Genomic DNA, 26,032 nt, shown 5'->3' on the forward strand with positions numbered 1-26,032 from the left:
TTCCTTCCTTCCTTCCTTCCTTCCTTCCTTCCTTCCTTCCTTCCTTCCTTCTTCTTTCCTCCTTCCTTCCATCCTTCCTTCCATCCTTCCTTCTTTCCTTCCTTCCTTTTTTCTTCCTCCTTCCTTCTTCCCTTCCTCCCTTCCTTTCTTCCTCCTTCTCTTCCTCCTTCCTTCCTCCTTCCTTCCCTTCTTCCTTCCTCCCTCCTCTTCCTCTTTTCCTTCCCTCCTCCTTTCTTTCCTTCGAAACCTAACAGTTGTCCCCCCACCCCATACCAGCTCTGCTTATTTTCTAAAAAGCTGATTTTTTAAAAAAGTAATATCATTATTATTCATAGGAAAAATAACACCGTGACCCATATTATTATGTTAGGGTTCTAGTGTCCCTTGTTTTCTAGTATTTTTAATGTTTTATATAATTATAATCATAATTATTTGAAAGAAAGCTAGTTATTGGGTATTTGCTTTAGAATGTAATTTATTTTGATAGACAACTCTTTTGCTTTACTTTAGTCTAATTCCAAAGCTGGAAAGCTGATTTATGTTGTAAAGTTCAGATTTCCAAATCTCATTGTCCAATCAGGCTGTAGTTATTCATTGAAACTTTATCCTGTTGCTTAAAACAAAACATAAAAATGATTGCATTGAAAGGGAATACAAATTGTTTTGACTTGTAAAGTAGGGAGACCTCTTAGGTTTCACATTGTGGGATAGAAAAAAGAGAGAAAGTAGTTTAACTTAATCATGCTGGCCTGATTAGAGGTTATGTGTACTTACTTTCCTTCACCCAGAACTGCTATTAAAGCCAGGCATTATCATTGACATGTCACTGCTAATGACAGAAACAAGCATCTGTATAGAAGTAAGACATTGGGGCACAAGCCTATACTACCAGTACTTGGGAGGAGGAGACACAGGAGAATCAGGAGTTCAAGGTCCATCTCAGCTACAAAGTGAGTTCAGAGCCAGCCTAGGCTACCTGAGACTTTGTCCAAAAAGAGAGAAACAGCATAAATCATATATGTATTTAAAGGTGGACATATCATTTGAGATTCTTTAAAGTGGTTTAGAAGAATAGGGACTGGGGGAGAGACTAAGGCAACTTGTTACTCAGCTTTGTAGTTAAGACAGCAATGACGCCCATTTTAGCATCCCAGAACCTGACAGGTAAGACAGCCTGGCCCTTTCTCATGGGAGCTGGAGTTACAATGTGTGTGTGTAGACCTTCCCATCTACACTAGGGGGCTAACTGTTCTACAGAGCTGTCCTGGTATTTACTATATAATATTAGGAAAATAATAAAGCCAATTCCGTCTCAAAACCATATACAATTTTCTCACTGTGTTCATGTGAATATTAGTCACATCTTCTGAGATGTTATTAGCAGCTCACACCAGCAGAACAGTGCTGTCAGTTTACCTAGCAGGAAATCTCATTTTATAGACATGTGCTGTATATAACCTTCTCCCCGCCCCTTTTCCATAAGCATTATGCATGTTATAACCAAATAATAGCCTTTTCATTCATATATGTGTGTGTGTGTATGTGTGTGTATCTATGTGTGTATGTGTGTGTATATATGTATATGTGCGTTTATGTGTGTATGTATACATATACATACAAAGTCATTTAAAAATTTGAAGAATTATATAAAATTATATATTACATGAAGTAGACCATAAAGATTTCCTAAATGTAAGTATGAGAAAATGCATTCACTAGAGCCCAACAGAGTACAAAACTTATGGAATATAGAATTTTATTTTTAGTTGTATTTTCTACTTAGAGGCAAAATGTTTTCAAACTTTTAGACAATACCTAATCTATTTCATGTAAATGAAGGGCTGGAGAGATACTCAGTGGTAAGGAGCACTGGCTGCTCTTATAGAGGACCCATTCAGTTCACAGCACCCATACGGCAGCTTACAACATTGAGGAAGGAACTCCAGCTTTGGGGGATCTGGCACCCTCTCCTGACTAGGCATGCACATGCTGAACAAATATACATGTAGACAGAACTTTCACATATGTAAAATAAAAATATCTAAAATAAGAATTGAAATAGAAATACTCCCTTTGTGTGTGTGTGTGTGTGTGTGTGTGTGTGTATATATATATATATGTATATATATATATGTATGTATATGCACAGTAAGAGTAAGCAAGTTTCCAAATACAGTCCAAATTTTAATATGGCAAACCCATTTTTCAAGGCAACATTATTAAATGATCTGACATATATATAACATATATGTGTGTGTGTGTGATATAGATCATATGCAAAACACACACACACACACACACGAAATATTAAGCTCTGGGGCAGGAAGCCCTCCCACCAGGACTTTGAATGCTTTTTCCCCCAGCCATCAGATTCACTGTGGCTGTTTTGGCTTCTTCAGTGAGGGCATCTGTGTCTCCCTGGCTTTGTTTCCTCATGCTTCACCATACTTTGAACCTGGAACTCATGCTTCAGGCAGACAGGACGGATACTGCTCATAAAGACCTTGAGCCCTGTCAGAAGAGCTTAGGGCCGTGCACCACAACAGGAAGTCTCTTCTCAGTGTTCAGTAGAAGAGGAAGTGGCAGGAGACAAGAGAAGAACTTGTCAGTGTTGAATGTACCATACATTACTCAGTTTATCAGTGTGTTAGTTCGGGTTTCCATTGCTGTGATAAAACACTGTGAATAAAAGCAAGTTGGAGAGGAAAACATTTATTTCTTTTTACATGTCTCAGCTCACACCCCATCACTGAAGGGAAGCAGGGTAGGAACTCAAACATGGCAGGAACCTGGAGGAGTACTGCTTACTGGCTTGCTCTGTTTTGCATTCTTAAACACCTCGGGACCACCTCCCCCAAATACCCACTGTAGACTTGGCCCTCTCACATCAATCGTTAATCAAGAAAATGCTGAACAGAGTTGCCTACAGGCAATCTGATGGGAGACACTTTTCAAATTAAATTTTTCTTCCCAGATAGCTCTAGCTTATGTCAAGTTGTCAAAAAAGACATCTGTGACCAAACAGGCCAATCATCCACTTGGTATCATCATTGTTGGGACTTCTTGTGGCTTTCATTGAGATAGAGGCTAAGCATCCCAGACCTATCAGATTGCAGGGAAGAGAGGCTCCATAGCCAAATAGCACATTCAAGTCCACCAGCCCAGTGATGCCTAGCATGACAAAGCTCTGGTTCACTCTGGTCTTGGCCTCCAGTTTGGCCAGTAAGTCAGGAGGTCAGTCATGTAATTTTCTTGTGCATGAACCAGTCAAAACTTTCCCTCATGGCTGAAGATATATAAAATAATAAACTTGTGAGTGTGTGTGTGTGCATGTGCGTGTGTGTGTGTGGTATGTGGGGTTGTTTTTGGGAAGAGTATGTGGATGTTTTTAGAATGGAGAACATTTTGGCATCATCTAATTTACTGCACACGAGAGCAGTTTCTTAATTGTACCCCAGGTAAGTGATATGTGTGTGTGTGTTTATCCTGAGGACAAAACAATTGTATTTCCTCATCTATGTGATAGTTTTATGGTGCTGAAAGGAATAGTTCTCAGAATGCTTGTCTAAATTTGTTCCCTGAGCCACATTTCCTTTGATAGTAACGATCCTTTTAATAAATGTGGTTTCTAGAATTACTGCAGTAAGTGTCTACATTAAAGAAGTGTACATAGTGGCAGCAGCCCTTCCATGAAAGAAATCCCAGTTACATTATTTAAGGAAAGTAGTTTTATGTTGAGGTCTATGATCCACTTGGACTTGAGTTTTGTGCAGGGCTATAGATATGGCTCTCTCTGCACTCTCCTACAGGCAGACATTCAGTTAGTCCAGCACCATTCGTTAAAGATGCTTCCTTTCCCCCCCCCCCCCCATTTTATAGTTTTGGCTTCTTTGTCAAAAAAAAAATCAAGTGTCTATAATGTGTGAGTTGATTTTTTAGGTCTTCAATTCGATTCCATTGATCAACCTGTATATTTTTATGCCAATACCCTGTGGTTTTTATTACAGCTACTCTGTAGTGCATCTTGAAATCAGGAATGGTGGTACCTCCAGATGACACCTCTTTTATTGTACAGGATTGTTTTAGCTATCCTGAGGTTTTGTTTTGTTTTCATATGAAACTGAATATTGTTCTTAAGAGTAATATATTCTGAAGATGGCTGCTTAGTTATATGGATACTGGCTAAGACTCAAGTTGATGCCTCTATGTATCAGGTAGATTTGTAGCAAGTCAAACAATCATGGAAAGTAGTGTTACTTGTTCAATGTTTTTCTGAATGATTTAGATGTATTTGATTCATTATGGAAGTCACTATGATACATTTTAACTTGTCCTGGTAGTTTAGTATGTTAGATTAGAAGCAATGCATGCAAAGATTGTAAAGTTGTTTATTTAGTTCTTTTGATAAAGGAAAACAAGTTATTAAAAAGATCTGGGAGAGATGGCATGAATCCACACTGAGATGAGACTACTGGAAGCACAGTCTTCCTGTGGATTAATAGGAACACTGGGTCCCTGGTGCTACATGACCAAAGCAGAAGATCATGGTCATTCTGTAAAAAGTAACAAGTGCTCTTAAATCTTTAATTGATGGTACTGAAGTTTTATTGCTTGGTGTGTATACATACAGATATACACTAATGTGTGCATATATACACATAGGTAGTAAGGTGTGTGCTTTACATCTTTTGTATACTGGTAGTGTATATGTTGCAGTATGTTGATGGTCATTAGGTTTCATATTATGGTCAGCTTATAGCTTCTTTCTGCCTTCTGTTCTGCCCTCTCTCATCCTCCTCCTGCCTTCATCCTTCTCCCACTTTTTGTTCTTTCCCCCTGTCTTCAGTTTGTTTGTAACAAACCTGGATCATTTGTTCTATAATTTCCTGTCGGCTGAACTTGGATTGCTTCATTCTGTGTCTCAGTAAACACATTCTTGCTTTTGCATATTCTGTATGAACTGGTAATTTTCTCTAGAGGCTTATTCAAGTTCAAGTTAATTTTTCCCAGAAGAAAATTTCTTAAGGTAGCATATTTTCCTATCGAGAGTGCTATGGTGTCTGGTTGTCACTGTCTGTTAATGCTAAGGATTGAATTGGGAACTTATCTATGCTAAATACACATGGTACTGTTTTGCAAGCCCAAGTTTTATATACAGCCTTTAATGGTCTTTGTTTAGATCATTAATTTGTTAAAAATTACAAAATGAATTGGGCCTGATAGCATGACTTGTTATCCGAACATTCAGGAAGTGGAAGCAGGAGAATTACAACTTTGAGGCTAGTCTGACACATAATACATTATTGTTATATGCACATAATAAGTATTATAAACACATAAAAAGACCCAGTTTCCAGTCTCAAGTTGAGAAATTGTGACATTCCAGTAATATATCTTATTAGTTTACTGGTTGGACTGTGTCTTAGTTTAGGTTTTATTGCTGTGAAGAGATACCATGACCACAGCAGCTCTTATAAAGCAAAGCATTTAATTGTAGCTGGACTTACGTATGGTTCAGAGCTTTTGTCTGTTATTTTCATGGAGGGAAGCATGCTGTCATGCAGGCAGACATGGTGCTAGTGAGGTAGTGGAGAGTACTACATCTGGATGATAGGCAGGAGGTAGCAAGAGAGTGACGCTGGGCCTGGCTTGAATATTGAAAACTTGAATACTTTCTCCAGCAAGGCTACATCAGTGCAACAAGAGCATACCTCATAATAGTGCCAGTGCCTGTGAACCCGTGGGGTCCATTTTCACTCAAACCATTATTGATTATTTCTCTGAATATAATATTTTCTTGATCAAGTAGTTGGTAATTCTGGGTTTCAAAGCTTTAGGAAGGACAGTAAAAATACTTAATATTTGTCTTACTAACTGATTTTCAAAATGAATTTTCTAAAACTACTGATTCTTAAAAGTATCATTAATTCATGACTTTTAATATCATTTGTCCAACCTACTCATTATTGTTATTGATGTATAATTGACCCACCATGTTGACGTGACCCCAGAGTCTCAGAGTTCCCTGTTTCTGGTATGACTGACTGACTCAGTCCATCATGTCTTTTCCTTCCAGGCCTCAGGCTTGCCTTTTCCCTCCTCTTCTCATTTCTCACAGGTTTAGACTCTTATAGGAGAATCACCATATTTTGCAAAAATGCCTAGCTCTGTTGAGTCAGTAGATGAGCCTCTCTCCCAGGGCTCAGGTTATGCCGTTGGTTGGTCTGCCAGGCCCTTTTTGTTTGTTTGTTTTAAGTTTCTCTGTTTGGTCAGTTTTTGGATCTTTCCTTTACTTGCCTCTGGGTACAGCACGCTGCCTTCTTTGGTAGTTGTGGGGTAGAAACGGAAGCGTCATGTCCTTTATACTGAGTGCTGTTTCCTGTGGGGACACTGAGTGAGCAAAACCAGCTGAGAGGTGATTGTGAAAACTCACACAGGGCTGTGGTGCGATATTAAAGCTTCTATTTTTCTAAGAGGAACAGATATTTCTTTATCAAGCAGCCAGACTTCCTGCTTTAGATTGGATTCTAGAAACAGGAGACACCAGACAAGGACTTGAGTGTATGTAATTTGTCTGCGAGGTGATTTCTGAAGGTGCAAGAAGTACTGCTGTTCTATTTGCTTCCTCCCGCTGTGATAACACCAGGACCAAAAGCAGCTCAGGGGAGGACAGGGTTTTTATTTGGTTCACAGTTCATCATGAGGGGAGTCAGGACAGGAACTGAAGAAGAGACCCTAAAGGAACACTGCATAAAAGGCTCACACACTGCCTGATGCTTACATAGTTTTCTTGTGCAGGCCAGGGGTACCTTTAGATTAGATTCTAGAAACAGGAGACCCCAGACAAGGACTTGAGTATATGTAATATGTCTGGGAGGTGATGTCTGAAGGTGCAAGAAGTACTGTCACATCACTGTGACATGGGCTAGCCCCTTCTACATCAGTCATCAATAAAGACAATCTCACAGACATGGCCATAGGCCAATGTGATGTGGATAACTCCTCAATTGAGGTTTCTCTTTCCCAGTTGTTTCAAATTGACACTAAGAATTACCAGTACAACTGGGGAAGAGAGAAAGGAGAAGGGGGAGACACCACTATAGGACGCTGCAGAGATTAGCTTGCTGTGGGTACGTGAGATTCAGGTTCACGGGTCCCTTTGTTACTGTGTAGGACTTACCTGGAATTGTTTCAGGGTAAAGAAGTTCATGTATATGTTCTTAAGGCCTTCACTATCAAGCAATTCGGTCTCAGATACTCTCCTCCCTGTCTCTGTCTCTGTCTCTGTCTCTATCTCTGTCTCTGTCTCTGTCTTCCTCCACCGCCCCCACTCATTGGCTAGTGCGCTTTAAGCCAGAGAATGTCCTTGCAGGCTGATATAGGTGCTTGAGCCGATGGACAGCTAGTTTATCGGACAGCTAGTTTATAGCAGCAGCTTTTTCTTAAACACAGGGATAGAGTTCAGCTGGAGAAGGATGTGATTTTGCTTCCAAGGGACCATTTGACAATGTCAGTTTTGATTATTACAAGGGAGGGATGAGAAGAGTTCCTGGTCAGCATGTGGTAGGTGGAGGTCAGGGATGCTTCTAACCTTATCACAATGTACAGAACACGCCTCTGTAGCCAAGACTTATCTATCCCCAACTATGGTGTAACTGAGAAACATTGGTGAGAGATCTGGTGAGCTCACAAATTCCAGATAACACTGTTATCTTTCACCCCCTCCCATATACATAATACATACATACATACATACATACATACATACATACATACACACACATACACGTATACACATGTGTATATACTTCTATATTTATAAACTTAAATCTGGACTCTGCATCTGAGAGGAAACAGGCAATATTGTGAATCTGGCTTATTTCACTTAACAGAATGGCCTATAATTCCATTCAAATTCCAAAAAAGTCATAATTATATTTTCCTTTACAGCAGAACACAATTCCATTGTATATGTGTACCATACTTGCCCTATTCATTTATCTGTTCCTGGATATCTAGACTAGATCCTTTTTTTATTTTTTGCCTCTTGTCAGTAGTCCAGGAGAAGTATGGATATGGAAGGGCCTCTGTGGTGTGCTGACAGGTGCGGAATAGCTGCATGGTGTGGCAGTGCTAATTTAGTTTGTAGGGCCCTCTACACTGGTAAATGGTTTCCAGAGTGACAGCTCCAGCCGATGTTCTCACGAGCAGTGTATAAAGGCTCTTTCCTGTGTCCTCACCAACTCTTCCTGCCGTTTGTTTCCTTGATGATAGCCATTCCGACTGGGGTGAGACAGAATCTTGCAAAACACTGTAATTTGCATTTCTCAGTTTTAAAAAAATGAAATCTACCTATAAAAAACTGGAACAATTATACAACAAATATAAGTTTTATATAATTTATTGGTTGTTAACATTTTGCCACTAAAATCTCTGTGCTCACAGATATGTATTTATAAGCTGATATGTATATACAGTTTTATCTATCTGTGTTTTTTTCACAGAACTGTTTTTAAAATAATCTGCAAATATGTTCATATTTCACCCCTAAATACTTTAGTCTGTATTTTCTGAAGAAAAAGCAGATTTTAACCTGAAAAAAATCTCAAGGCTGGTGTCATCATAAATAAATTTTAAATAGTTACAGTGATATTTCTTCTTTCCTGTTAAGTTTTTATTTTATTATTTTATTTATTCAGGGTCTCATCATATAGGCTAGACTGGCATCAAATTATAGAACTTCCTACCTCAGCTTCCTGAGTGATGGGATCATTTTAGGCTCAGTAACAGTCTGTTAGCTCCGCTGGAGGTGATCAAACAGTACCCATTGGCTATATCTAGTTGATAGTCTTTAATCTAGGGTAGTCTGTGCATCTTTAACTTGTGTTTTGTTCCTTACAATGTTGGCAGCTTTAGAGAGTCCAAGCTTGCAGCTTTCTTGGCCCTCTCCTTTGATGTGGGGTTTTTCTCTGCAGGGTTATTTAGGTGAACCGTTTGGTCACATGTTTGTAGCAGATCATGGTGCACCCTTCAGTGCCTGACCCTGTGCTTCAGTTTAGATGACTTCTTCCAAAGTTTTCCAATACAAAGATACTTCCCCCTTATAGTTAATTAGTAATTTATGAAGTGACTTTGAGATTGTATATGATTCTCTAGTAACATTTTGTTGGGTGGTTTTAGTATGATCTAATGATCTCATCTTGAATTCTTTATTTCTATCTGTTTATAGCTGTTTTTGTAAAAAAGTATTTTGTGTCTTGAAATCAAATCTCCTAGATTACACGGTGTATCAGTACTGTGTGGTGTGGTATGAAGTGTTCCCTCAGAGGCTTCTGTGTTAAGGCTTGGTCCCCAGCTCATGGTGCTACTGAGAAATGACTGGATCATCAGTGGGTTGATGTGTCAGTGAGTTAACAGTTGAAGAGCCTATTCAGAGTGACAGCCTACTGGAAGTGACTCAGAAGGGCCTCTCTTGTTACAGACCCCTTTCTTCTGGCCCTGTATACTTACTGGTTCCCACAGGCAAGTAGCTTTCTCCACCGTACCATTCCACCTTGTCTCCCTCTTGCTGCAGTCTAAAGCAGTGGATCCCACTGACCATGGACTGAACCCTGAAAGCATAGGCCTGACATGATCTATCCTTCTTTATGCCAATTTCCCAGATGTGTTGTCACAGGAAAATAAGGTTCACTAATACAAGGGCAAAGTCTCTTAGCTCCTTCCGTGTCACCGACGCTACCGACAGTAGTGTAGATGCTTCATATGTTTTGAGCGATTGAGTGGGCTTATAAATGAAGACTCTAAGAGATGAGCAAAAAGCCCTGTATCCCGTCAGTTTAACCTAGATGTTTCTATTTACAGTTTCCTTTTCTTCATTTTCCTTAGGCACAGAGTACTTGATTGCCATCCCCGCCTCTCCACCCCCTCCCCCCAATTGCTTTCCATTTCAAGACTGTTTTCAGAGTCTACTGAATGGCAATGTCTCTTTTTCTTCCTTGTAAATGCAAAGCTGCGTGGCATGATTTTCCCTTTCCCTATTTGTGATCCATATTAGACCATTAGCCGGGCATGATCCCAATACTCAGGAAGCTGAGGTGGGAAGGTCTAGACATTGATACCAGTATCAGTTACATAGTGAGAGCCCACTTCAATAAAAGAGTAAATATAATGAAATGAAGCCAACCTTTTGATCTCTCTCACAGTGCTGTTTACCTGATAGAAAGTGAGATGGAAGTGTGGAGTAGTCCAGAGGTTGCACTGAGGTCATGGGGTTCTGAGAGTGTGCATAAACCCATATTCACCCTGCGCTCACAGGTCCTAACCCTGATCTTTAGCACAGCATAAAGAAGATGACAGCAGCAACATCTCATTTGCCACTTTCCTACGGTTTTATTTTCCCAGATTCTTATTTTTTCATAAAAGCGATCACTACTGATTTGTTTTAAAAATAAGATTTAATTCCCAACTAGTTTTTAAAACCACAGCCATCATAGAAGACGGAGACAGTTTCTTTTCTTTTTTAATGAGGTCAATTGCATTGAGGTCATTAAAGAAGAATTGGTAATAAATTGCACTAATGAAACAGCTTGTGAATATGCATTAGGAGATTACGAAGACTAAAGCTTTCTGCGGTAGAATATTCATTGCTTATTAAACTAATGCTAATTGATAGCAGTTGGTTTAAAATATTGTTATTTTATGCCTTGAAATAAGTATACAAAAATACGGGTTAAAAGTTCACTTAAAACTTAGTTTAATATCTAAGGACAGGTCATTCTATGCCTTTTGTAATTAGACTGAATTTCTTAAAATCAGTGACATAGTAGAGTCTAGTTTTCTGAAAACTGTCCTTTCTTCTCTCCATCTGTACCGGGCCTGGACCTTGGGCCTGATACGTGTTAGATGTATGCTTTGCCACTTAGCCACTTAGTCCTCTTTTTATTTCGAGACAGCGTCTTGCCAAATTGTCCAGGCTGGCCTTGAACTTGTGATCCTCTTGCCTCACCTCCTAACTGTTTGGGGTTATAGGCATGCATCCGAAACCCTGACTCTGTAAACTGCTGAAAGATCTGGTTTAAAAATTTTTATTGTTACTATTAATTATTATTTACCAAATAGAGATATGATAGGTATTGTTAAATGAGTTAGGGCCACTGTGTAGAATGATCCTAACAGTGTATTTAGCATCATTGTGGAAAGTTAAGGAAGAAAGTGATTTATAGGTATGTTTCTCTCTCCCTTCATCTCTCCAAGGTCTCACTCTGGTCCAAACTGGCCTAAGAACAACAATTTTCCTGCCTCTGCCTCCCAAGGGCTAGTATTACAGGCAAGCAGAACCACATTCTTTCTTTTTCAATATAAGAAAGAACCTTCCCTAGCCACTAGTAACTGCAGAGAACAGAATGTGCTGGCTGAGGGACTGAGCGCATTTCCCTGGGACTGGTCATGGGGAGCTGGGTGGCTTTTCTCTCCTTTCATTCCCTTTACGTTCTTCCTCCTGAGTTAGGGCTTGCTCCTGTACTGTCCAGACATCACTACTAGTCACATGTAGTGGTAGACTTTGACATGTGACCAGTCTGAAATGTAATGTGTGAAATACATGGCAGATTCTGAAGTGGTATTATTAAAAAGAATGTCATCCATCTTATAACTTTTATATTGATTACCCTTTTATATTAATTATATTGATCATATTATTTCATTTTATATTTGATTATATATATATATATATATTTATTAACGTAATCACTGGGATTAATTATATGTTCAAGATAGGGAAGAGGAAATACCCTCTACCTCATCTTGCTCACCATTTGTAAGTAAATCCCCCAGAATATAGGACATGACTGAGGACTCTGAAGATGGAAAAGCTATTGAGACATGCAAGAGTTTGGCTCAGTCTCGCGTGTCTTAAAGCTAACTGAGAGAAGCCCAGCTGAAAGCTTCCATGTAACTCTATTTGTTTGATGTTCTGGAAAAGTAACTTTAAAGGGACAAGGAGCAGAGCAGAGGCGGTTGTGGATGAGATGAAGTATCAAAGTCTAGTCACAAAGGGATGGAGGAAGGCTGTTCTGGAGAAAGACAGAATTATTCTGTGCCTACATGTTGCTGATATTGTACACAGGTCTATGTGTGATAATGCAGCTTGTGTAACATCTAAAAAGAAAGTTTACTACGCGTAAAAAGTTAAAATTAAATTTCATTTGTTTCCATTTTACACTTTGGTGTGGTTGCCAGTGTGTCCAAACCAGTGGCTTATACTATCTGTGTGCCTCCCATAGTGAAGATGCCAAGTCTGGAGAGAGGGATTTGCTGGGAGGAGGTCCTGAGAGGAGAGCAAAGACACGGAGATGGCCCACGGCTAGTTGCCCCATTTTCATTTTTTTCCTACAAATATATTTTCAGTGCTTAGTACATGAAGACTGTACTCCTCTCTGATGTAATTCCTTATAGTCTGTTTTCTTTCCTAGAAGAAAAGACACAGTCTTTCAGGACAAAACATGCCCTGTACAATAAAACATTACCATATTAATCATTGCTTATCAGTGATGTCTTTCAATTTATAGGCAAAATGGAACTTGACAAGTTTTTCAACATATTAATGATGATATCCTTGGGATCCATATTTAGTTCAAAATTATTGAGTTGATATTATTGTTTAAATTTTTTTTCCCCTAAGAGACACTGATGAGTTGATCTATCGATATTGTGAAGGTGATGTCCTGGTGGGTGGCCTTTCTTTTTCTTAGCTTGATGCAAGCTAGAGTTATCTGGGAAGAGGAACCTCAATTGAGAAACAGATTGTCTACATTGCTTGGCAATTGATAGAGGAGAGTTGCTGAACCCAGATAACTCTACTCAAATTGTCCCAGCGGTGACAGCCGTGTTCCTGTCCAGCATACCTCAGACATGGCTTCTACTCCTTTCCTGGAATAGCAGCTATCGTTCTTCCTGCTCCTTCCTTAGTCCCTTGCCCAGGACCTAAATTCTGGCTTCTGTCTCTCTGCCCAGCCATTGGCCACTGGCAACTTTATTTACCAATCAAAATCAACTGGGGGCAGGGTCTCTCAGTGTCTTATGTGTGGATGTGTGGATTCTCATGCAACTTTGAGGACTAAATTAACATAATACATGCAGGATTACACCAAATCCACAACATTTCTCCCCTTTTTTGTCCACTAAAAAGGCCTTTTCTCTCAGATATACATTGAACCGAATTATAACAGTTATGTAAACTATAATGTATGATATACACCAGTGATGTTCAGTCCATCAATTTTGTCAAGTTAGGTATATTACTCTAACATCTATCCTAATTTAAAGAGTTTACAGTTCTATACTTGTATTATGTTCTGATGCTAACTTGCATTACCATCTGAAAACTATCCTTTCAAATCTAGATCATCATCTTTAATGCTAAACAACTTAAGTTTGATTACGAAACATTAACTCATCTTCAATCCCATCAGAAATCTGAGAACAAGTTAAATATTATCTGAATATATAGGAAGCACAAAAAATAGCTTCCAAGACTTAAAGAATTTGTAGAGACAGCTGACAGTGTGGATAGTCCCTTATACCTCAAAACATTGAGGCATCTGTCTTTAGCCTTCTAGCCAAGAAACATCTGATAGACTTTAAGTGAAGCAGGAACTATGAAGGACTAGCTTACCCTGTCTTGGCGGAGCTATGCTGTCAACTTTCCTGGACAGTACTTTTGCCTCCAGATGAATTAGGGTAATTCTTGCCCAGTGGTTACCTTACCACTATTGGAACAACTCTATATGGAGGTTATTATGCTTAGCATCTTCTTTGAACTGTAAAGTGAGTACTGTTAGGAGCAGCCATGTCTTCTAGTCAAAAGATCTATTAATGTATCTACAACAGAGGAGGGCCTGGCCTATGGGAGTGGTGGCACCCCTGACAGATGATACTGGGTAGTATAAGAAAGTAAGCTGCTTGATCCATCAGGAACAAGCCAGTAAGCAGCATAGCCCTGTGGCTTCTGCTTCAGTTCCTGTCTCAGGTTCTTGCCTTATCTTGTCCTGATGATGGATTGTAACCCATAAGCCAAGTAAAATGTTTCCTCTCCAGATTGCTTTTGTCATAGTGTTTTCTACAAGAGAAACCTAAATGTGATGGGTGGTTTCCAGGAGCATGCCTGGCCAGTCTGTTGCTGATTGAGTTAGGAATGCCAACCCAAAATGGGATTTGGATCTAGGTATAAAGAAATTAAAATGTAATAAGGTTCAATTTAAAACCCTGAGGTAGAATCCAAAATTCAACTCTCCCTAAGTAGGAGAGAGGGATATGTAGGTTAGCTGTAGTATGTAAGGGAAAGTCTGAGGTTTTAGTTGGCACGAAGCATAATACTGCCAACAACCTATTTCAGTTTGCCATGATATTTAGCACTAGAAGGCTGGTATCTATAATGAAAGCATGGGTTTTTGCCTGCTTGGTTTTAGATACTATTCTTGAAGAAAGTGTTGGGCTCATTCAGAGACAAGGAGCAGCATGACTGAGATAGACGAGGAAGAGTGGAGGAAACTAGGTTGCACAGCTTGGCCAAGAAATCAGAAGACTGCCTTCAAAGAGAGTGGGGGTTATGACGTTAAAGAGAAAGTTGTTTTATAAACTCCTAAGAACACATGGATAGAGGTTTTTTGGGGGGATAGTGGAATTTATATTTCAGCATAAGGAAACATCATGTAGTTGAAGCTAATTCTTAGAAATTAGCCACCTTGTTTGTCTTCTGTCAAACTCTGCTGCTTAAGCTTGCCTTCCGTTTGATTATCTCCTTTATTCTGATGTTTTCTAGCCCGACCCCCTCTCCTCATACTTGGGTTCATAGTAAATAAGCATGTACTAGAGCAATTTAGAAGAATCTTCTGAATTCTCTATTGTAACTGTGCTTGCTCACAGTCATTGCTACTGGGAAGTAGACAGAGTGTCGTAGCCCTAAGTCACTGGGCTAGGTGGAGCCTGTGGACAGGCTGTGTTTCTTCTGTTTGGAGTGAAGTTAGGACATATGGTCTGCTTGGCCGCTTTGGTGACTGCACCCTTATGATGTCCGATGCCTTCTGGAGAGTGTCAGGTGGCATGGCAAGAGTAGAAAGCTGCCTTGTACCTGGATTTCTGTGCATTTTTAGATGTGTTATTCCAGGAAGCAGTTTTGATGCACATCTGGAAAGAAATTTTCTGAGCATTGGTCCTTCTGTGGTAGACTGGCAAGTTTCAGAGGGTAATGTCAAACAAGACTTGAAACTGCTTTTGCTGTTAGGTGGCTATTGCGCTTCTAAAGTCTCTGTTTCTTTGCTCGCTTTCTCCTTTCTTTTAGCCTCACCTCAAATCACCTCAGATCCTATTTTTATTTCTTTGTTCTCCTGCCGACTCTTGGTTTTTATGACAGGTTGAAGTAAGCAGTGCCCAAGTCACCTGTACTGAGTGTTCACAGCCTCTTCTCCAGGATGAGATAAAGGAAACACAATGTTATTGCCTTTCCCTGTGATTTGTGTGTCTTTATGTCTCCACCAAGTCGGCCTCGAGGGCAGCTGCTATGCTTTCTACTTCCTGTATAAGTCCCAGGTGTCCTGTGTGTGCATCTGTGCAGAGTGTGCTTGTAATAACTGCTCTTGACTGATTTACTCACTGTCCTCCACAGCAAGAACACAGTGCCACACGGCCCTTCGAGGAGTCTACTGAGCATCCAGGCAGATGTTTCAGAAGGTCTTTCTTTGAGGCTGGGAGTTCAACTCTGAGAGAGTTAGAATAGTGTGAGATCTCAAAAAGCATTTAAATGGCTTTATTTGTTTTAAAAATAATCATATAATATTTTTGCTGTATCTAATATAGCAAATATGCTTCTCTATTGCATCTTTCTCAAAAGATCCTTTCAGTTAGGGTATGATAATTTGGTATACAATATTCCTCTTTTGGAAAAAAAAAACTTTACTATTGATTTAGATGTTTTTCTTTGTCTTAAACCAAAAAAATAACTGAAATTTAATGACACATTTTTAACATTTTTTTAGTACTCTTTAAAAAAGATATTTAAGAAAGTTTTTAAAAAGTGAAAATATTTTATAAGTATTCATATTATAAAGATCATTTTTACTTTGAAAAAGAGACCATTGTAGAGTTCTTTAAGTATAGAACTAAAATTGCATTTTCAACATGACTTTATTTAAAAAAAATAGATTTACCCATAACCATTCAGTAAAAGTTTTATAATTTATTTGTGTTTAACATCATATTTCTTTAAAGTCGGGCAGTTTTTGCATCAGACTAGAAAAATAACAGCTTTATTGAATATAATTCACATACCATGCAATCCACCCTTTAATGTGTGCGTATTATCTAGTGGTTTCAGTATAGTCACAAAATTGTGCAACCGTTGCCACTAATTCTACATTTCCATCACTACAAAAGGAAATCTAAGTGTTGGCATTCACTCTCTTTCTCCTATCCCCAGGCAGTCACCAAGTTACTTCTGCCTTACATTTGTACATTTTGAACACTTCATATAAATGAATAAGTGACCTTCCCTCATCTTTAAATCTTAGCATTAATGATTTCAAAGTTGATCTACATTGTAGCATGTATAATAATTAAATATACTCCTCTGTCTCTCCCCACCTCTCTTTCTCTTGCTTTACATTTATTTATCCATTCTTCAGTTGATGGACATTAGATGTGTATATGTTTTGGCTTTTATGAATTATGCTTGTATGGGTATTCATGTGCATGGTTTTAGGTAGATGTGGTTTCAGTTCTCTTGGGATCTCTAAAGGAAGAGCTGCAGAGTCCAATGGATACTTCTGTATTTAACTTTATCTGAGGAACTGCCAGGCCATTCAGATGCATCATTCTGTACCCTGCTTGCCGTGTTATAATGCAGCCTTTGCATTACTTGTTATTGTCTATCTTTTTTATTATGACATCCTAGTGAACAGTGGCATGGCGTCTCATGCTGATTCTGATGACACCTCTCCCTGGTGTCTCATTGAACATTTTATGGGCTTTTTGGCCACTTGTAAGTGGAGAAACATCTCATAACAGTCTTTCACAATTTAAAATTTAAGCTGACTTTTTATAACTGAGTTGTTAGTTTTCTTTATATATTTTATTTGTTTTATATGCTTCTGTGTATATTCTGTATATTATTTATCAGATATGTTGTTTGTCAAATTTTCTTCCATTTTTATGGGCTTTTTACTTTCTAGGTAGTGTTCTCTGAAGGACAAAAGCTTTTAATTTTGATGAGGTCTGACTTATCCTTTGTTGGTGTTGTTACTTGACTTGCTTTTGAGTGGAGGAAACTCCTAGTGCTTTCCAGAGAAACAGAATCAGCATAATATACAGATACACAGAGGAGAGTTATTAGTATTAGGAACTGACCCATGTGAACATGAAGGTTGGGAAGTTTTATGACAGACTATCTATAAGCTATCATCGTGAGATGCTGGGATGTAGTATGGCCAGGCCCATTTAGAAAGCCCCAGAACTGGAGATCCAGTGATGCCATTCTCAGGGTGAGGCCAAAGGCCAAGAGACCCCAGAGGCTGCTGGTGTAAGTCCTGCTGGGTTCTCCTCACTTTGTCCACTCACATTGACATTTCAGTCTCCTGTGGACACATACATGTAGACACACCTCACAGCCATGCTTTGTTTCCCAGCTAGTCCTGCAGTCGAGTTGATCCCTAAAGTTAATCACTACAGAAACGACTGCCTGATCCAGTGCTTTGAGGATTCATTCTTAAGCTTTCTGTAGTATTTTTTCGTTTTTGTTATTACCTTTAGGCCTTTCATCCATTTTGTATTAGTTTTTCTATATTATGTAAAATTAGGGTCCACTTCATACATTGACTGCCCAGTTGTCTCAATAATATCTTTTGAAAAGATACTTTAAAAAATTATTTTATTTCTATTGTTATCTATATATATAGGTGTTGATCTGAGTGAGTATATGCCACTTGTGTGTAGGTGCAGGCAGAGACCAGAAGAGCATGTATGATCAGATGAAGCTGGAGATTCAGGTGGTTCTGAACTGCCCCATGTGGGTACTGGCAACTGAACTTGGTCCTCCAGAGGAGTAGTATGTACCTCGCCATCTTAACCAAGTTTTTTTTTTTTTTTTCAGTGCTTGAGATAAAACTCAGAGCTTCCCACATCAGACCAGTGGCAAGTCCTTTACTGCTGAACACCCTTAACCCCTAAATTCATTTTTTCCTTGGGAATGGGAGTGGGCAGTATCTTATTATAGGGCTTGGGATAGCCTAGAACTTGGTATGTAGCCTAGGCAGACCTCAGATTCACAACCCTCCTGCTTCAGACTCCCGAGTCCAGTTACTGTTATGTTCTATACCCAGTTTAACAGATTTTTTTTTCTTTTTAGAATTCTGACTTTTGAGACAAGGTCTTGCTATATTAGCCTAAGGTGGCCTCAAAATTGATGTTAGCTCATGCTGACTTCCCCAACCTAGGATCCTCCTGCCTGAGCTTCCAAAAGGGCTGAGATTACAAGTGTGTGTCACAACACCCAGCTTCAAGATGGAAGGTTTAAGTGTCTGTTTTAGTATTGTTAGATACAGTCATGGAACTCTCTGACTGTGTGAACAGACTTGATACCGTTAACAGCAGCTCCTGCTTGTTTCCTCTCCCTAGCCACTGGCTCCTACCATTTTGCTTCCTATGAAGCATAATAGTGTCTGTCTTTTAATTAATTTAACTTGCCAACAATACCTTTAGAGTTCATCCATGTTGTAGTATTTGTCACAATTCACTTTCTCTTAAGGCTGAATCATATCCCCTATGTGGCATGTTTTTATTCATTCATGTGTTGATGGGCTCTTGGGTTGTTTCTACTCTTCTGTCTGTTGGAAATTATGCTGTCATGAAAATAAATATTTGAGCCCTTATTTTTAATTCGAGACCTCCAATGTATAAAGTTTATATTTTCTTAAATTTATTCCTAAGCAAATTATATTCTCAGAAGTGGGATTTTTGGATCGTATGATAATGTATTTTTAATTTTTAAAGAGCCACCATTCTGTTTCCCATAGCAACAACATCATTTTACACTCCTACCAACACTGCTAAGGGCTTGGCCTTCTCTGCATCTTCCTCCACAATGTTCTGTTGTTGTTGTTTGTTTGTTTTAATAGCTATCATAATGGGTGCAAGAAAGTAAAATGACTTATATTGGGGGAAATGAATTGCCTTGCAGCTCTGTGAAGAAGTTGACCCTAAGAGTGAAAGGTTATTTTTTAATTTTATTTATTTATTTATTTATGTAAAGATATGGTGTCATGTAGCTAAAACTAGCTTAGAACTTGTTATGTAGCTGAGATGGCCTTGAACTCCCAATCTTTCTCCTACTGTTTCTCAGGTGCTGCTTTATAGGCGTGTATCACCAGGCCTGCGCAACCCTGAATTGCGGTGTGGTTCTATCGGTTGATGTCTGTGATGTCCAGCATTATAGTCCCTAGTTGCAGTGTATGTAGCATTGTTAGTGTTCTGATATGTGAAGATGTATTTCCATTTACATAGGCCTTTTGTAATTGATTTTTAACAATGTTTTATGGTTTACAGTGTATAAAGTTTGTATTCCCTTAAATTTATTCCTAAGCGAATTTTTTTATTCCACTGTAAATGGAATTGTTTTCTTAATTTAATTTTGGGATTTTTTCCTTGCTAGTATACAGAAATGGAGGTTTTTGTTTGGTTTTGCATTTTTTAATTTAATCTTGGGTCTGGAAACCTCTTTGAAACTGCTTATTAGTCCACATGGTGTTTTTACTACTTTTTGATTTGTTAAGATTTACCATATGCAGAACTAAATCACCTGTGGGAGAGGTGGGTTTGTTTTTTCCCCCCTCCTTCCAATATTGATTCTTCTTTTCCTGCTCTGGCTAGAGCCTCCTGTACAACATGGAACAGGACCAACAGGACTGGATAGCCTGGAATTGCAGCTCTAGTGTTAACTGGTCTAGAAAGAGTTATTACTGACACTGTCCTTTTGGGAAGTTGAAAATTTAGATTTTTTTACTTTCTCTAGTTACTAAAGCAATGCAGTTTCTTGTATTGGAACTGATTGGTTGATTGATTGATCTCAGTACTAGGGTTTGAATCCAGGTCCTCGTATATTTTGGACAAGTGGTTTTCCACTGAGCCTTGCCTAAGCCTTTTTGTTACTCCAGTTCCCAGTACTTGTAACTTAGTGTTTCCCAAAATTTCTGATGCCTGTGCTCTATTAACTTAATGAGAAACATTCTAAAAGTGAGTAGGTAAGCAACCTTAAAGACACATTTCCAGTGAGTCAGTCCAGTGAGTGTGCTTTCCTTAGGGATTCATGCTTGCCGGTATATGGGGATAGAATAAGTAATGAAGACAGACATACTGTCTCTTCTGGAGACTCCTGCCCATGGCTTGGACTGATGCATTAGCACTTTGGAAGTTTAGAATTCATAGGGTGTAGTTGGCAGTTGAAGATAGTGATAGTGATGGTTTGTAAAGGAGATGGGGGTTGTGTTACTTTTGATTGTTTAGTTCTGCAGCCAACTCCTGTCGGGTACATTTTCTCCCTTAAACTGAGTCCCCACTGGAAACTCTGGAGGTAATGCTGCTGTGCTTTGTAATTTACTGTAGACTTTCTCAGTACTTAGATATCCGCTCAAAGAGTAGAGGACCCTTTTCATATTACCAACATTTCTAAAATAGATTTCCTCTGAACTGTACTTTGCCTTGGAAGAGTCGTGAAATGAGCATAAGCCCCATGTTCTCTGGATGCTTGTAAGATATGGTAAGAAGAGCAAGCGTGTCTACTTACCACACACTGTGGACTGTGTTTCTGTGTGTTCCTTTTTTGTTTTTTGTTTTGATTAACCTTTTAAAAATTGAAAGTAGTTATTTCTTCATCAAATATATTTTGATTACAGTTTCACCTCCCCCAACTCCTCCCAGATCCTTCCCAGCCTCCTCACCCACTCAAATCCACACCCATTCTACACTCATTTGCTTTTTCTCATTAGAACATAAATGAATACCTTTAAACCCACCCTCCCCCCCCAAAAAAAATACCAAACCAATCCAAACCAAAACAATGAACAGAGGAATAAAAAGAGCCAAAGGGGGAAAAAGCACAAGAAACACATATAGAAACAGAGATAAACACATTTGCACACACAGAAATTGAACATAATCAGAAGGAAACCATACTATATCAGGCAAAAAAAAAAAAAAAAAAAAGCAACAACAAAAAAAGCCTGTAAGGGATGGGAGAGACCAGAGAAAGCAGGGTGAGACAAAAATCTCTCCAGAAGTACTATTGAGTTCATTTTGTGTTGGCTGTCTACTGCTGGACATAGGATCTGCCACTAAGTGTGCTTTGTATCTCCTGTGAGTCTGCTGGGGAAAACTAATTTTATTTTTATTTTATTTCATTTTGATGGTTATCAATTGGAGATACAACTTTTAGGTTAGAAGTGAGAACTTACGTCCACCTCCCCTCTCAGCAGTGAGACTCCATCTGAGTTAGGCCTGCGCAGGCCTTGCATGCTGCCACAGTCCTGTTGTGTCTAGAAGGTTCTGTGTGTTCTTATCTCCAACACTTACTAAGCCCCTTGAGGATGAGTATTTTTGAATTAACAGTGTGTGCCACACATATGTAGCCCTTGTTTATTGTAACTGTTAAAATTAATAGATCCATAAAACAATCTAAGACTGTAACCAAATACTCAAGCAGTGTTGTGGCCAAGCAGTATTGATCAGTATTTTGCAGATTTCTGAGGGGAGGCACTATGCAGGAGAAGCTGACGTGAGTGGGCTCATGAGTAGTGTAGGGGCTGCGCGAGAGCAGAGCCGTGGGAGTTGGGTAGTGTAGTGTCTGGGAGGCATTGAGCAGATCATAATGGCTAGAGTAGATGGTGTGTATTGGGTGTGTATTGGGTGTGTATTGGGTGGTGTAGTGTCCGGGAGGCATTGAGCAGATCATAATGGCCAGAGTAGATGGTGTGTATTGGGTGTGTATTGGGTGGTGTAGTGTCTGGGAGGCATTGAGCAGATCATAATGGCCAGAGTAGATGGTGTGTATTGGGTGTGTATTGGGTGTGTATTGGGTGTGTATTGGGTGGTGTAGTGTCTGGGCGGCATTGAGGAGATCATAATGGCCAGAGTAGATGGTGTGTATTGGTTTGTAGACTGACAGGAGGGTGGATAACTAGGGAGGAACAGCGTATTCTAGAAGGCACAAGTACCAGATTGTAAAATTTACCTTGAACATTAGAGAATTACTGAAATTTTCTGAGCTACAAGTTTTCCAACAATATGGTACTTTAATAAGATTTACTTGGGGACTAGTGTATACTGTGGGATGGAGGGCAGCTGGTACTAGGCTACTATGTAAGAGGGTATGATTGAGTTATTTTAGTGTTTGAGTTTTTTATTAGTAGAGTTCTTTGGTTTTAGTGCCTACTGTAGACCCTAGAGCAAAGTTCAGTTCCTTATTCAGTGAAAGCAGGAGAGTGTAGACTGGGTGATCTGGATAGAGCTGTGGGCAGCACGGAAGTCCATGTCAGTTCATTTGGAGGAACTATTGAGATGGCTTGTGTTCTAGAGTATGAGAGCTTGGACCATCATGATGACATCTTTATTGCTTCTGAGCCTGGCGTGAAATGCCTCATGCATAGACATGAGAGGACTCAGTGCGGAACTGAAGCCGGAATGTTTCATTTTGGGTGGGATTACGTAAATCTTATCCTTTAGACATTGAAAGTGAATGGACTGACAACTGTGTTGTATGTAGGAGTTGTGTATGTGCATAGAAATATATAAACATGAAATACAGCCCAGTGTATGTTAGATTGCCTACAACTAATCTACTTATTGGTAAGTATGAGCAGAAAGTTGGGGATTAAATTTTTGGCTGAGTAGAAGAACACAGGAGCTGAGTAAGTAGAGAGAAGGAATAGGCGACCTTACACCACTAGTTGCTCATGAGTCCCTACAACTTGTTATATCTGAGAATATCATCACTACAAACACTACACTTGTGTATGCTTGTTGAGGGTTACCATTCTGAATGCCATACGTGGTGCAGAGCACACTTGTCTCCTCTCCACAGTAAGTCTGTCTGCTGTGGCAGTACCACGGTTCTGCTCATGGACTGATAAAGAGCCTGCAGGCTGAGTGCTCAAAGCCTTTCTCAGGTCTCTGACTTAACAGTGGTTAGGGACCCTGAAATGTAACTGGGGACTATTTGACTTCAAGCCAGATGCCCTTCCCATTACATACATCAAAGGTATGTGTGTTTAATTTCTAGAGGGCAAGACTGTGTTTACCCAGATCAGTTTTCAGTAGAGGCGTCTTAATTAGCAGGCAGTGATTGGACAGTTGTGTTTCCTGTAAGAAACAATCAGCATGTGTGTTCACGGAGCTGCTTCTACTTTCCTCCTGGGATATTTATAGTCACAGTGTAGTGCACTTTTTTGATTGCTTATTGTGGATGGTAATTTCAAAGAGGATATCAGTTCTTTTATCTGTAGAATTAATCATTCCGAAAGTACTTTTCAAATTTGTTTCTTAAACTAAATATACATTTCTTTAAGTTCTTGATGCACTTTTCAGAGCACCCATTTGCAAGGGACTAAGAAGAGCTTGTCACTTTCCTACCTTTCAGGGGACATAATTTTCAATGCTCAGTACCCTGAGCTGCCTCCCGATTTCATCTTTGGAGAGGATGCTGAGTTCCTGCCAGACCCCTCTGCTCTGCATGTGAGTACTGTGGGCTCACTCTCATGGCCTTTGTGGAAAAGAAAACAAAATTGGCATTTGGTAATTGCTTAGTCAAATGTGGTTTTCCCTTTCTGTGGAATAAATGCAACTCTTCTTGTGCCAAAATTCATAGAGAGGAGAGGGTTTTCATCAGAGTTTTACTTTGGGACCATTTCACATTACATCTACAGTGTTGGTTGAGATAATTTTTCTACAACTTAAAACATATCAAAAACATTTTTTTTGTTTCACTGTGATAGTCCACGCCTGCAGTCAGGTTCTCCAATGTTTAATAGCATTTCAATAAGATACTGGTTGCAAGAGTATGATTGGCTTTTTAGGGATTTTTTTTTTTTTTTTTTTGGTCGTTGAAATGAAAGTGGCAAATTTGGACATGCACATCCATTGCTTTAGTGCCTCACAAGGGAAATGACCTAATGTTCTGCATTAAGCCAGACCCCAACCCTGTTGTTGAAATACGTTTCTGGAATTAAAGTAAGAAGACTTACTGTTAGGGAAAAGGGGTCATGGTACTTGCCTAAGCACACACAGTTTGTGTAACAGTTGGGTTTGTGCATGGTCGATAAAGAGTAGGTGCCATTTTGTCTAAGTGTTTCTTTCATTTTCCAAAGTCAGGTCTCCTGTAATAGCTAGACTCTTCAAAGAGGTTTAATTGTTGATTAAATCTATTTTCTTTGTTTGTTTTCTAGATTTTTTTTTTTTTTGGTTCACCAAAGCTGTGCATTTGATATTTTGATGACTTACTTTGAAAGTTCCCCCATTCCTCCACCTCTCATTTAAAGGCGAGGTACTATATGAAGACATTAACATTTCACACAGCTGTAAGAATTCTGTTAGCATGAGTTTGTTGTAAGGTTTTTAATAATTGTACATAAACTTTTGTTTGATTAAAAGTTTCTAGTTAAATACTGCTTCCTTATAAGTCATGGTATTGTTATTTACCCTATATTAAAATCGAGAGGCCCACCTGCAGTAGATGAAACCATAGCATTACTGTATAGTTCCTCCCTGTCTGAAATCTGCCGAGTGGAGGGAGGCCTATATCACACGCTAAAGAAATATTATAGCCTATGTGTCCCAGGAATTTATAGAAGGTGATCAGAGAAAGCCTTGTAGAGGGGGTGATGTTTGTTTTCCTCCTTCAAGAGAGAATGAAAAGTGGAAAGTATGAGTGAATTCAGGTAGGTGAGAGACTGACGCAGATTGTAAGAAGCTGTGGTTCATGTGATGTGTTGTAGAAAAGGGTACTGATATAGTTGCTGAAGTGCACATTATGTAAAACAACTACAAAGGCTAGGTGCATGTGGTGTTTCAGCTAGGGTTAGTATGTTGAAGTACTTAATTAAAAATTGGCCTCTGGCTCAAGCCGACTATCTAAGCTGCAGTGGCTCTGCCTAGCTCAGCCGCCATTTTCTTGGCTGGAGGCCACGTGCGTGCAGCAGCTAGAACCAGCCTACCAGAAACACCAGCCCTACTACCCACTAGATGCCAGTGTGAGAGATGGCTCTGCTAATCTTCCACACTGTCTCTGCAAGGCAGGGCATTGCCCAGACCATTCTGCCATCCATGCGGGCCCAGTAAGAGAATGAGACTCTAATTCTTATAGATTAATCAAAGGCTTTATATGTTTGATAATGATTGAAACAAGATGGCCATACAAAGAGAGTTGTATCCCAGTTAGCTAACCTAATTATAAGTTTATAAGTTGTTCCTCAAGAGTGCCCTCCATACCTGTGTGGTTCTCCATCCTCCTGTATCTCTGCCCTCTCTAGCTCCTCCTCTTCCTTTTTGCTCTTCCTCTCCCAACTCCTCCTCTTCCTCTCCTTACTCCTCCCACCTTAGCTCCTCCTACATTAGTATTGCTATGATAAAACAGCATGACTAAAAGCAACATTGAGAGGAAAGGTGGGTAACGTTTTTGTTTGTTTGTTTGTTTGTTTGTTTTAATCTTATAGTTTATAATCTGTCATCCTGGGAAGTCAGGTTGAGAATCCAAGGCAGGAGCTTGGAGGCAGGAACTGATATATAGGCCATGAAGGAGTGTAGCTTATTGGCTTATTCATGACTTGCTTAGCCTTCTCTTACACACCCAAGGCCACTCACACAGAGGTGGTCTTACCCACAGTGGTCTGTGCTCTCCCACATTTGTCACTAGTCAAGAGAATGCCCCACAGACTTGCCTATTGACCATTCTTATGGAGGCATTCTCTTGGTTGAGAGTCCTTCCTCCCAGATGATTCTG

The 26,032-nt window shown here is 39.4% G+C and overlaps 1 protein-coding gene across 2 annotated transcripts in view; it reads left to right on the top strand.

Moving 5' to 3' along the window:
* The window catches only part of Babam2 (BRISC and BRCA1 A complex member 2), a 364,624-nt gene that overhangs the window by 62,668 nt on the left and 275,924 nt on the right, over window positions 1–26,032 (top strand). For both annotated transcript variants that reach the window (XM_028778958.1, XM_028778959.1), the window contains exon 4: window positions 23,675–23,769. In XM_028778958.1, the coding sequence (XP_028634791.1) occupies window positions 23,675–23,769 (95 nt within the window). The remainder of the gene's footprint in view (window positions 1–23,674; window positions 23,770–26,032) is intronic.

Source organism: Grammomys surdaster, unplaced genomic scaffold (genome assembly GCF_004785775.1).
Source record: "Grammomys surdaster isolate TR1022 unplaced genomic scaffold, NIH_TR_1.0 343, whole genome shotgun sequence".
Taxonomy (NCBI): domain Eukaryota; kingdom Metazoa; phylum Chordata; class Mammalia; order Rodentia; family Muridae; genus Grammomys; species Grammomys surdaster.